A 14076-nucleotide genomic window follows, 5' to 3' on the forward strand; every position below is an offset into this window, starting at 1 on the left:
TGTTATGATTCTTTTAATTTCAGTTGGGTCTGTCGTGATATCACCCACCTCATTTCTTATACGGGTTATCTGCTTCCTCTCCTGTTTTTCTTTTGTCAGTCTGGCCAACGATTTATCAATTTTGTTGATCTTTTCAAAGAACCAGCTTTTGGTCGTTAACTCTTTCAACTGTTTTTCTATTCCCCATTTAATTCTGCTCTAATTCTTATTATTTCCTTTCTTCTGGCACCTGAGGGCTTCTTCTGCTTCTGCCTTTCTAGTTGTTCCACTTGTAGGGTTAATGTTTTGATTACAGCCCTTTCTTCTTTTTGGATGTGTACATTTATTGCTATAAACTAACCTCTAAGCACTGCTTTTGCTGTGTCCCAAAGGTTCTGGTACGATGTGTTTTCATTCTCATTTGATTCTATGAATTTCTTTATTCCATTCTTAATTTCTTCTATAACCCAGTAGTTTCTGAGCAAGGTGTTGTTCAGTTTCCATGTTATTTCATTTTTTTTCCTTGCTTTTTCTGTTGTTGATTTCTACTTTTATGGCTTTATGGTCAGAAAAGATGCTTTGTAATGTTTCGATGCTTTAGATTCTGTTAAGGCTTGCTTTATGGCCTAACATATGGTCTATTCTGGAGAATGTCCCATGTGCATTGGAAAAGAAAGTATACTTGGCTGCTGTTGGGTGGAGTGTTCTGTATATGTCTATGAGATCAAGTTGGCTGACTGTAGCATTTCACTCTTCCATGTCTTTTTTGAGCTTCTTTCTGGATGTTTTGTTCTTCACCAAAAGTAGTATGTTGAAGTCTCTTACTACTATTGTGGGGCTGTCTCTCTCTCTTTTCAGTGCTGTTAGTTTGTTCTATGTATTTCGGAGCTCTATCATTGGGTGTGTAAATATTTATTATAGTTATGTCCTCCTAGTGTACTGACCCTTTAATCGTTATATAGTGTCCCTCCTTATCCTTTGTGGTGGATTTTACTTTAAAGTCTATCTTGTCAGAGATTAATATTGCCACTCCTGCTCTTTTTTGGGTGTTGTTTGCTTGATATATTTTTTCCATTCTTTTGAGTTTTAGTTTGTTTGTGTCTTTAAGTCTAAGATGTGTCTCTTATAGGCAACATATAGACGGATCGTGTTTTCTAATCAAATCTTCCACTCTCTCTTTATTGATGCATTTAGTCCATTTACATTCAGCATAATTATTGATAGGTATGAGTTTAGTGCTGTCATATTGACATCTTTTTTGTGTTGTGCACAGTTTCTTTGTTCCACCTAATTTTCTGTGCTGAGTCATTTTTCTTTATGTATTTTCGTCTTTTTCACTGTTGTTGATTTCGTGTTTGCTGAGTCTTATATATTTTTCTAGTTTTTTATTTTGACTTGTAGGATTGTTAGTTTCCTTTGTGGTTACCTTAATATTTACCCCTATTTTTCTAAGTTTATACCAGTCTTTTATTTCTTTATATCGCCTTGACTTCCTCTCTATATGAAAAATCTGCCTACATTTTTTAACTCCCTTTTTCTTTTAATGTTGTCATTTTTTACATATTGACAACTGTTTCCCTATTTTCAGTGTTTTAGCTTTGATGTACTTTTGTGACCTCCCTATCTGGGTTGATATCTGGTTGCTCTGTCCTGTGTTCTAGTCTTGGGTTGTTATCTGATGTTACTGATTTTCTAACCAGAGGACTCCCTTTAGTATTTCTTGTAATTTTGGTTTGGTTTTTGCCAATTCCCTAAACTTCTGTTTATCTGGAAATGCCCTAATTTCGCCATCATATTTGAGAGACAGTTTTGCTGGATATATAATTGTTGGCTGGCAGTCTTTTTTTCCTTCAAGGCTTTATATATGTCATCCCATTGCCTCCTTGCGTGCATGGTTTCTGCTGAGTAGTCCGAGCTTATTCTTACTGACTCTCCTTTGTAGATGACTTTTCATTTACCCCTAGCAGCTCTTAAAATTCTCTATCTTTGGTTTTAGCAAGTTTGATTATAATATGTCTTGGTGACTTTTTGGGGGGTATCTACCTTATATGGGGTTCGATGAGCATCTTGGATAGATATCTTGTCATCTATCACGGTATCAGGGATGTTTTCTGCCAACAAATCTTCAACAATTCTACCTGTATTTTCTGTTATCCACCCCCCCACCCCATTCTGGCACTCCAATCACTTGTAGGTTATTCCTCTTGATAGAGTGCCACATAATTCTTAGAGTATATTCATTTTTTTAAATCCTTTTATCTGATCTTTCCTCAAATAAGTTGGTGTCAAGTGCCTTTATCTTCAATCTCACTAATTCTGACTTCCATTGCCTCAATTCTGCCCCTATGACTTTCTATCAAGTTGTCTAATTCTGAAATTTTATTATTAATCTTCTGGATTTCTGACTGCTGTCTATGGATTCTTGCAGCCTGTTAAATTTGTCATTATGCTCTTCTCTAATCTTTTTAATTTCCTCTATTGCGTGTTCTGCATTTTGCTTAATTTCCTTCCTAATTTCTCGAAGAGTTCTGTACATTAATCTTTTGTATTCTGCCTCCAGTAATTCCAAGAAATTTTCCTCCTCCGGAAAATTTCTAGATTCTTTATTTTGGGAGCTTGCTGAAGCCAGCATGGGTTCTCTATGTGATTTGATATTGACTGTTGTCTCCAAGCCATCAATAAGGTATTACTTTTATTTTATGTTTGCTTACTGTGTCCTAGCTTCTTGTTTTGTTTGATATCCCCAAACAGGCTGCTCGTATGAGCTAGTTTGATTATTGGCACCTTTGAAGCGCTAATGTCCCATCACCAGGTGGTTAGATCTGTTACTAGGTATGTGAGCTCAGGAATCCTCCCACTACTTCTGTATGGATTCAGCTCAGGTGCCCAGGTAGATAGCCACCAAGTGTGTGGTGCAGGCTCTCAGTTACAGTCCTAGACAGGCATGGGTGATTAGTGTAGGCACAGGCATCTGGCTGCAGCAGGACACATACCCTGAGCAAGACAGGGGGCTGACAGACACCCCCGAGTGTCCAGGACAAAGGCATGTCCCTGTTCCCTACAGCACGTAGGTGGGTGGGTTTTGCAGCTGAACTATGAGCACCTAATGCTGTTGGCTGTAAGGACTAGGGGGCACCTCTTACTCATAAGCCCCTATTGCAGGTAGCTAGGTGGCACAAGTGGAGCCAGCAGTCCTCAGGCCCGATATAGGTAGGTGAAGACCCTGCTTAATGGACAGAGCAGTGTCAAATGTCATGAACCAGCCACTTTACAGATGAAACAGTTGAAGTCAGACTTCCGGAATATATCCCGGTGTACCGCAGTAATGAGGGCCTACGCTGTTGAGATGGGCCCACACAAGTCTATGCAGGGGGAGAGGCACTCAAAGTCCATGGATCCCTTATGTCTGTGCCTAGGCAAAGGAGCTGTGCCTACCCTGGGTTCCTGGCTTAGAGGAGCCAGCAGTTTATTTTTTCCCATTTGTTAACTTGTTCACTCTCCAAGGCAGGGAGAATGGCTCCGGCCATGGGACAGATCCTACTTCCAGCCCTGGGTACTCAGCAATTGCTGAAGCCAGTCCAGGACCCAGTGCAGAGCAGGGAGCACAGAGGTAAATGGGAGAGAGGTTTTTCCCTGAGGGGAGTGTTTTTGATCTGCACCATAAGTCATATGCAATTACTTATCTTCCATTGATTAGGGCTGCTTCTGACTGGTTCTGGGTGGCCGTGCAGACTCTCTGGCATTGGGTCTCTCCCGCTGAGGAAAACGCACCTCCCAAGCACTGCCGCTTGCCTGTCTCACCACTCACCCCTGAGCTGATCAGGCCTGAAGGGCTCAGGCTCTCGCCGGGTCAGGTCTGGCAACTCCTCTTCCGAACTGTCTCTCCCTCCCCCTGCCACTCAGTCCAGTTCCTCAACTCTGTCTTTGATGTTCAGGGCTCCCAGATTGCCATATATAATCAAATCACTTGTTTTCTTGGGTCACTGTTGTAAGAGTTTCCACCGGAAGCATATGACTACTCTGCCATCTTGGCCCTGCCTCTTGGCTGTCATCTTTATGGAAGCAGAACACCAGGCCTTTCTTCCACAGTGCCACTGAATGGGTTCAAACTGTCAACCTTTAGGTTAGCACTTGATCGCAAACTGTTGTGACACCCAGGGACCTTAGAAGGATGTTTAGTCACACAGAAATACTGATATGTCTGTAAAAAGTATGTTACAAATAAAGGTAAAATTCTCCTACTTTCTTTCAAAAGATACTTATGTGCTTATCAGAAGGCTGACAGGGTGTTGAAAAGATAATGCAAAGGGTTATCAGTGGTTATTTCTCAGTAGTAGAATTATTTTACCTTTTTTGTACTTACCATGTTTTTAAGAGAACATGTATTCTTTCATCAAAATATCAAAGTGCAAAATCTCATCGTCTTTCTACTAAATGCATTATATATTCAGCTTACATGGTCGTCATATGTAAACCTGATATGGCTAATCAAAAGCTGTGCTGTTTGTTGTGATTCACAGTGTTTGTTGTGATTCACAGAAGAATGAGTAATTATTTCAGGATGATTTTAGTAGTATCATCAGTGAACCTGAAATTTACTGAAGGTGAAAACTGGTGTGGTCTTTTCCTCTAGTTGAAAGTTAGGACATTATATAAGATAGGTACAGGAAAGCGTCATTCTCTATTAAAATTAATTGCTACTGTTATTTACCTGATAGATGCAGTATCACTTTCATAAAATATCTATTTTATCAAACCATATGACTGAAGTCTCTCACGACTCCACTTTAAGAAAACAGATTTGTGGTTTGTTAAATAGTTATACCAAAAGACCACTGATTACATGCAGATTATCACACAGGCGAAGTAAGCACAGCACTTATCTTACTTACCGGATCATCTATAGTAAACAATTTCACATTTTTTCACCACATCAATGATTCTGCTTCTAGGTATGGCTACCACCTGTCTCTCTCCCAACCTCACAGCACGTTTCTACAGAATCATAGACTCTTTTCAAATTTACCATCCCACCAGGACAGATGACCCAGTAAGCGAGGTAAGCACAGGCTTACTTACTAATGTGCAGTGAACAATTTCACATGGGTTTCACCACATCAAAGATGTGATCACGGGCAGATTATCAAAGACGTGGTGAAACTCATGTGAAATTATTCACCACAGATGATCTGGAAAGCCTTTTGGATAATCCACCCCTGCCATTGATTAAGGAGCCCTAGTGGCACAGTGGTTAAGAGCTCAGCTGCTAACCAAAACATCAGCAGTTTGAATCCACCAGTCACTCCTTGGAAGCCCTATGGGGTAGTTCTACTCTGTCCTATAAGGTCACTGTGAGTCGGAATTGACTAGACAGCAAGGGGTTTGGTTTTCTGGTTTGGCCATTGATTAATAAATCGTGCCTGTTTAGGAGAGGTACCTAGCTGTTGGGATATTTTTCTTGGTCTTACGCTAATTAAGAAATGTTACAGACTTAGAAAGTGTTCTTATCAAATGTAAGGAAAATGTGGGAAGTAAATGATATGTGCCCATGTATATACAAATATACAATGTTGGACACTTGGCAAAACAGATCTTAATTTGTGGAGTGAAGGATGGATGGGGAAACACACAATATTTACAGTTGACAGCAAACTGAATGGGGAAATAGGGTATGATCAGTTTAATTCAAGCCCTGATGGACAGTCCTGCTCTATGATCTTACAGTAAAAAACCATACTCACTCCCCCATTATTAAGCTCCAGTAAAGGCCTGGATACAAATGAAACACATAATTCTCTTGGACATCAAAGCACCCACTGGATTTTTCTAGGGTTAAAGCAACAAGCTGTGCTGGCACTGGAACCAGGCACTGATGTTTACAACTGAACATACACAACATACACAAGGAATAAGAAAACACTGATTAGACAAGGTTACTTGAGACCTGGGCTGCAACAGGATAGCAACAACAAGGATACTTTTCAACCACACAAATGACTAAACACACTCCCCTTCTAACCCACACAAGTGACTACTGCTTCTTTATTAAAAACGACTATTCTCACTTTAAGCCTCCCAACACCAAGATAAAAGTTACCAAGATACCCAGTTACTGAACTGCCCCCACTTCCAAAATCCTCCTTATAATCTCCAAGCACAAGCCCCTTGGGTGGTACAAAGCACTTGGCTGCTAACAGAAAGGCTGACAGTTCAAGTTCACCCAGAGGCACCTTGGAAGAAAGGCCTCAGAAGAAAAACCAGCCATTGAAAATCCTACAGACCACAGTTCATACATGGGGTTGACATGAGTCAGAATCAACTTGACAGCAAATGGAGAGAGAAAAAGAAATGCCTCTAACCAAGGCATTCATGGTTCCTCTGGGGTGCAATGCCCCTTGCTGCAGCAAACTAAATGAATCTACTTGCTTGACTACAAGTTTGTTTCTGGTGGTTTCTGGCTGGTGAGATTTGACATCGAACAACCCCGATAATAATCTGTTCCAACAGCTGACCATGGGTCCCAATTTTGACTTTGGAAATCTGATCACTGTAACTATGCTGCTCAAGCAGCAAAGGGGGTTGTTACTTAGTGAAAACTAGAGTCCCAATTTGAGATCACAGTGACAATGGCCATGTCTTGGTTTCCTAGTGCTGCTGTAACAAAAATAACACAATTCGATGCCCTTAAAGAACAGAAATTTATTTTCTCACAGTTCTAGCGGCTAAAAGTCTAAATCAGGGTCTCAGCCATGTCAACAGACCCGGGCATTCCTTGATTCTTGGCAATCCTCACATGGCTTATGTCTTCCCCAGTATGTGCCCACCTCTGTGCCTAATCTGCTCTTTTTAATACTCAGAAGTGATTAGGTTCAGGACACATCCTACACTTGTATGGCCTTATTAACATAACAAAGAAAACCCTATTTCCAAACAGGATTACATCCACAGGTATAGAAGTTAGGCTTTCAGCACATATTTTGGGGGCACAGCAGCCATCTAACTGTGTGAATTCATAAACCACCCTATACTCACTACTTTGCTGTTATTGTTAGGTGCCATCGAGTCGATTTTGACTCATACTGACCCCATGTGACAGAGCAGAACTGCCCCACAGAGTTTTCTAGGCTGTCATCTTTACAGAAACAAATTGCCAGTTCTTTCTCCCGTGGAGTGGCTCAGGGGGTTCGATCCACCAACCTTTCAGTTAGCAGCTGAGTGCTAAGCCTTTTGGGTCACCAGAGCTCCTTATATTCACTACTTTACTTCCCTGAATACAGACAGAATGGTGGTGGTGAGGTTGGGGGTGGCAGTTGCGGGGGCTGGGAAGGGGAATAGAGGTGGAGGTGGAGGCAGTGTTTATGGGTATTGCAGTTACCAGTGCTGCAGCCTTGTATCTTCTTAGGGTTTTCATGAGTTCATGAAAACAAACAAAATATCGACAACAACCTAGTAAATACCATGTACGATAGAAGCACATTTTAGAAACAACTATGACTTTAAAAAAAAGTTATTATAAAAACTCCTCTGATATGTAGAGATATAAAACTGTCAAATGTCATCCTTAAAAAAAAAAAAGGAAACCCAAGTTAAAATCAAGACACTAAATGAAAAAAACTGTAATGACAACAACATATATTTTTTGAACACATAGAGCAAAGAAATAGAATTGAGAACCCAGGCATAAATCCATCCACCTATGGTCAGCTGATCTTTGAAAAAAGCCCAAAGTCCATTAAATGGGGGAAAAGACAGTCTCTTCAACAAATGGTGCTGGCAAAACTGGATGTCCATCTGTAAAAAAAAGTAACAGGACCCATACTTCACATCATACACAAAAACTAACTCAAAATGTATCAAAGACCTAAATATAAAACCTAAAACGATGAAGATTATGGAAGAGAAAATAGGGAAAACGCTATGGGCCCCAATAAATGGCATAAATTCAATGCAAACCCTAAGTAATAATGCACAACAGCAGAAGAGAGACTAGATAACTGGGAGCTCCTAAAAATTAAACACTTACGTTCATCAAATGACTTCACTAAAAGAGTAAAAAAAAAAACCTACAGACTGGGGAAAAAATATTTGGTACAACATATCCAACAAGGGTCTAAACGCTAAAACCTATAAGCTATTGCAACACCTCAGTAACAAAAAGATAAATGATCCAGTTTAAAAATGGGCAAAGGATATGAACAGACACTTCACCAAAAAGACATTCAGGCAGCTAACAGACACATGAAGAAATGCTCAAGATCACTAGCCATTAGAGAATGCAAATCAAAGCTGCAATGAGGTACCACCTCCCCCCTGCCCCGACATTACCAGCACTAATCAAAAAAACACAGGAAACAACAACGTTCAAGAGGCTGCAGGGAAACTGGAACTCTTATGCACTGCCTATGGGAATGGAAAACGGTACTACCACTATGGAAAACAACACGGCACTTCCTTAAAAAGCTAAAAATAGAAATACCATACAATCCAGCAATCCCACTCCTAGGAATATATCCTAGGGAAATAAAAGCTGTCACACAAATAGACATATACACACCCATGTTCACTGTAGCATTGTTCACAATAACAAAATGACAGAAACAACTTGAGTGTCCATCAACAGATGAATGGATAAACAAATATGGTACACACACACACAATGAAATACCACCTAATGATAAAGAACAACGATGAAAACGTGAAATATTTCACAACATGGATGAATCTGGAGGGTATTATGTTGAGTGAAATAAGTCAGTCACAAAATGGCAAATAGCGCATGAGACCACTATTGTAGAAACTCAAGTAAAGATTTACACACAAAAAGAAACAATCTTTGATGGTTATGAGGTAGGAGGCAGTTGGGGAGGGGAAATCACTAACTAGATAGTAGGTAAGTGTTAACTTTGTTGAAAGGAAAAACAGAACACAATATAGGGGAAGTCAGCACAACCTGACCAAGGCAAAGTCATAGAAGCTTCCTAGATACATCCAAACACCCTGAGAGACTGAATTACTCAGGCTGAGGTCTGGGAACCACGGTCAAGGTGATTATGAACTATGTTACGCCAACTGACCTAGATAAAGAAAATGTTCTACATTCCACTTTGGTGACTAGCATCTGGGGTCTTAAAAGCTTGCAAGCACCCACCTAAGATACATCCCAGCCCATTGGGAGCAAAAGAGAATGAAGAAAACCTAAGACGCAAGAGAAATAACAGTACAAGGACTAATGAACCACAAGTACCACAACCTCCACTAGCCTGAGCTAGAAGAACTAGATGGTGCCCAGCTACCACCATGTGACAGGGATCACAACAGAGGTCCTGGACAAAGCAGGAGAAAAATGTATAACAAAATTCAAATTCACAAAAGAAAAAAAAAAAAAAAAGACCAGACTTACTGGTCTGACAGACTGGAGGAACCCCGAGAGACTGGGCCCCAGACAACCAGCTAACTCAGAACTGAAGCCACTCCTGAAGTCCACCCTTTAGCCAAAGATTAGACAGGTGTATAAAACAAACAATTAACACACGTGAGAAACGTGCTTCAAAACAAACAATTAACACACGTGAGGAACGTGCTTCTTAGTTCAATCAAGTTTAGACCAAACTGGCAACACCTGCCCAAAAGCAAAGATGAGAAGGCAGGAAGGGACAGGAAAAATGGACTGATGGAAACGGGGAACCCAGGGTGGGAAACGGGAGAGTGTTGACACATCAGGGGGACTGCAACCAATGTCGCAAAACAATTTGTGTATAAATTGTTGAATGAGAAACTAATTTGCTCTGTAAACTTTCACCTAAAGCACAATTTAAAAATACTTTTTTTTTTTTTGAGCCCTGGAAACTCAGGTCACGGAGTGGTTAAGTGCTATGGCTGCTAACCCAAAGGTCAGCAGTTTGAGGCCACCTGCACTCCCTGGAAACTCTATGGGGGCAGTTCTACTCTGTCCTATAGGGTCGCTATGAGTTGCTACTGACTTGACGGCAACGGGTTTGGTTTTTTGGTTTACTCTGTGCCTGGATTTGTGCTAAATATTTTACATACGTTATTTCATTTCATCTATACAACAATCTTTTAAGAATATTCTCATTTTATGGATGAAGAAACAGATTCAAAGATGATACTGATTGATCTAGGACACAGAGCTACAAGTGGCAGAATCAAGTTTTGAAACCCGGAGGTCCATATCTCTAAACTCCAAGCTAGATAACATTCTCTTGAGTATGAGAAAGAGACAGCCCTATCCTTGCAGTGATTATAAGATCTGATTATAATGAAAGCAGTTTAAAAAAAAAAAAAAAAACTATAGAACACTACTTAAAATGTCCTATAGTATTAGAATTTCATGTTGCCGCATCAAGAGTTATTTTTATTATCCCATTTATAGCCAAAAGCTATTAAGGAAAAGTTATCCTTAACAAAATACTCTTTGTATCAAAAACACCCACATTTTAAAAACTACTAGATGTAAAACAAATCCTCAATACAGTCTTGGACTTTTTATGAGCTTCCCCTTTCGGAATTATATTCTAAAAGAGAAAATAATGCATGTGTGAACAATGCAGGTGTGAAAAGAATTTCAATGGGAAAGCATTATCATCTCTCCCCAATAAATAAAGCAAAAATAAAAGGACCCTCAAGAGACACTTCCACTAACATTTTTTTTCCTGAATAAAATAAACAAGAGCAAAGGGCACCTTGACTACCACTTAGGAAATAAAACCAGAACACAGGGAAATCTGTAATTCCAATCACATTTACACCTTCTCTCCTTTTTTACATTTCTCATCCAAACATCCTTAGGAGCTCAATAGGCTTAAAAGAATTGGAGCAGAGTAGAGAACAAAGGTGAGGGGAATCTAAGAACAGTTTAAACTGCTCTTCTCACCATTTTAATAATTTTAAATTGGATAACATTTTTCAGGAGATGTAGAAAGTCATAAATGCAGGAGAAAAGGTAAAAAGTTATTTTACCTGCTCATAGTATAAAAATGGCATTTGGGCTACACAGCTCAGGAATTAACCACTCGTGGGCAAGAAATTCGAGAAAGTGCTAAAAAATATACTTCCAAGAAAAACAAATATCAAAGTTAAATGTAATTAGTTTTAATCAAGGAGAGGCTATGTGCTAAATAATTACATTTATTAAAAAGAATATTAACATATGCATCCACCTGTGAAAATGACTACTTATATAAATATTAACTATGTTCTCTCTTGAGATTGAGGACAACTTTAGAAAATAAGATATCCAAGTACTATATTAAAGGAAACTAAATGTTACAGATCATATATAAATGCAAAAATGAAGAAAAGTATTTATGAAGCATATGATATTTGTGGTTTACTCAATTTGGAAATAAGATTTTTTTAAATAGGAAGAAGAGATACATCATGTTGAAAAGATCACCAGTTTAATATTCCATTTAATTATTCAGATAAAAGAATGGCCAGCAATACAGAGATGAGAAAAATGTCAGAATTATCTCAGATTCTTATGTGAATGCCTTGTAGTAAGTTACTTTAATTCAAAATAATACTTCCATGTGACTTTTTCTTAATGCAAAAGAAATTTAGCATTTGCTTTTCCGAGCACCACTGATGGGTCTGAGAATGCAGTCCTGTAAGCCCCTGAGTGGGTGAGTGTGCTGCTGTGATTTCTCCATCACTGTAAACCACAGATAGAGATAATAGCAATGAAGAAACAATCCAGAACGACTTGGAAGATTCTTGCCATCCTGGCATTTTTTGTGTGTGTCATGAGTATCAAACCCAAATAAGTACAACCATTTCCTTCTCCATACAGCAGAGCTTCGGTTTTCCCTTAGCGCTGGTAAAATGATATTCCAGTGACTGACACTCTGGAAAGTTCCTCTTCAAAACAGATGACACACACACAGGTTTTAGGACTGTAACACCTTCTAGTCAATGTGTAGCATTCAGCAAGTACCAAAAATACTAAAATATGGGAAGCAGGGTGAAATCAAGGCTTTATTTCAGAGCTGCTAACATTCAGTGACCATATATCAGCTAGTATTAAGGGGCAAAATCTAATAACGCAGATGAGGATTTCACAAGCTCACCCCCCTTCCCCACAAACATGCACTTTAGTTTTATCAGCAGCTGATAAATGAGGTTTTTTTAATGAAAGAATGCACTGAAATAAGAAAAAGGTTTGGAAGGGAGAGCTATTGTTTGAGAGCAGGAGAAAGAATTGCGCTAAGCTGAGAATATCAACTATATTTTTTCAAGTAATATTAGAAAACGCACCCAGTACCATCCTAAGTAATTGATATAAACATTTCTGTGTTTGTTGAAAAGGCTGGTCATGTAAGCTAAAACGGACTGAACGTTCCCAAGTGCCCAGATTTTCTTCCTGGGATGACTTAAGAACTGAACGCAAGTTCACAACCAGCGAAGCAATCAAGCAAAAACCGCTACAGCTCAGCAATACCAAGGGCAAGTCTCCCTACCCTGAAAACTCAGGCAGAGGTCGCTTTTTAGACGCAAGTATCTTCCACAATTTCTTTGTTCGACCAATAATCTCACGACATTGTCTTTGTGTTGGCTTCACAGTCACAGCTAAAGAGAGGCACTGCTTCCCAGTAAGGTGTTAGTTCCCAACACGATAATATTATTGCGTTTGACAACTAAAACCTATTTTTCTGGAAGAAAACGTAAACTGGAAATCCTGACGGCAGAAACAAATTTGCGTGATCGGGGTGGGGGTGGGGAGCAGAGGGTGAAAGTATAGGCAAAAAACGTTTACAGGGAGCATAATCTACACTGGTCACACTTTAACTGCATTTTTCCTCTCCACTCCGATAAATCTCATCCCTGTTACATGGGTCCCCAATACGTTCAACTGCCTGTTGCTGTCACACTTTGCAGGCGCTGAAACTTCCCTGTGGTTCTGGGAGACAAACCGGGCAGTTTGGGCTCCTGCAAGCAAGGCTTGGTGCCAGGACACGGCGTGGCAGCTAAGGGTGCACGCCTATGTGGGTGCGCGGGGTCCAAGTCCTAACTACTGAGGAGACCAGCTGCCCTTGTCAGTACCCGTCTCCCGCCTGCTGCAGCAAGAGTATAACGCAGGTTATATATAACGTGTTTAGTATCAAACTTGGGGCGACTAACCCAACTCCGTCCACCAAGACGGAAAGCAGCAAACCGAGGACCCCCGGCGGAAATTCCCACTCGGAAGAGAAACGCGGTCAGGACGCGCTGTCCCCCGCCGTCTGCTCTACTAGCTTCTCCCAACGCATCATCCGAGACTGGGGGGTCGGGCAGGAAGAAGAGGCCCAGACTCGGCTTAGCCGCGGGCGTAGTGAGGGGATCCCCAGGGCTGCGCCGCGCTGCCCTCGGGATGTTCACCCGGAGCATCCCCGAGGCCTCGCCGGGATTCATCTTACGCGACGGGAGGACCTGAAGGGTCATCTTCCCGCAAAGAACCAAGCACCCCGAGAGTCGAGGGTGGCAGAGAGCGCGCGCTCAGGACGCCCCCGCAGCGCGGCCAGACGCACGCCCTCGGCCAGTCTGCCGCGCCTTACCTGCCCGCGGCGAATCCGGCAGCCCCTTGACAGCCCCCAAATGCCGCCACCGGAAAAGTTTCCGAACTTCTTCGCAGCCCTGCACGCCCTCGCTCCGGGTAGACCCAACGAGAGCCAGAAGGAGGAGACAGCTAAAGCCCACGCGCCAGTTCTGTCCGTCCATCATCGGGGTTCTGGTCACCCCTTTCCCCGCAGTGGACACCACTCTCCCCGCGCACTGCGCTGCAGGCGGGGGAAAAAGCTCAGCAGCCGAGGTTGCAAAAGGGGTGCGGTCTGGCGGCGGGCGTTTCGGACCGCCGTCCGGCACCGGCTTCACCTGGGATGACTGCGTTTTCTCCCGAGCAGCCCCGAGGCTGAAGCACGAGCTTCCTCGGCTCAGCGCCACCAGGTCTCCCTCCTCAGCTGAGGCGAGTTGGAGCTGCGCGGCGGGAAAAGACCGGCTGGATATGCCCAAGCGCGCGAGCACCTAGCTCAGACGCCGCCGCCGGCTCCGAGCCGCCAACCTAGGGTGCGACCGCACGCGGCGCTCTGCAGGCAGGCCACGCCC

General features: G+C 41.7%; 1 protein-coding gene across 1 annotated transcript in view; it reads right to left on the reverse strand.

Moving 5' to 3' along the window:
* The window catches only part of GPC5 (glypican 5), a 1611475-nt gene extending 1597718 nt beyond the window's left edge, over positions 1–13757 (reverse strand). The window contains exon 1 of the mRNA XM_004371398.1: positions 13530–13757. Within this exon, the coding sequence (XP_004371455.1) occupies positions 13530–13695 (166 nt within the window). The 5' untranslated portion in view covers positions 13696–13757. The remainder of the gene's footprint in view (positions 1–13529) is intronic.
* Between the last annotated feature and the right edge of the window lie 319 nt (positions 13758–14076).

Source organism: Trichechus manatus, unplaced genomic scaffold (assembly GCF_000243295.1).
Source record: "Trichechus manatus latirostris isolate Lorelei unplaced genomic scaffold, TriManLat1.0 scaffold00013, whole genome shotgun sequence".
NCBI classification, from domain to species: Eukaryota; Metazoa; Chordata; class Mammalia; order Sirenia; family Trichechidae; genus Trichechus; species Trichechus manatus.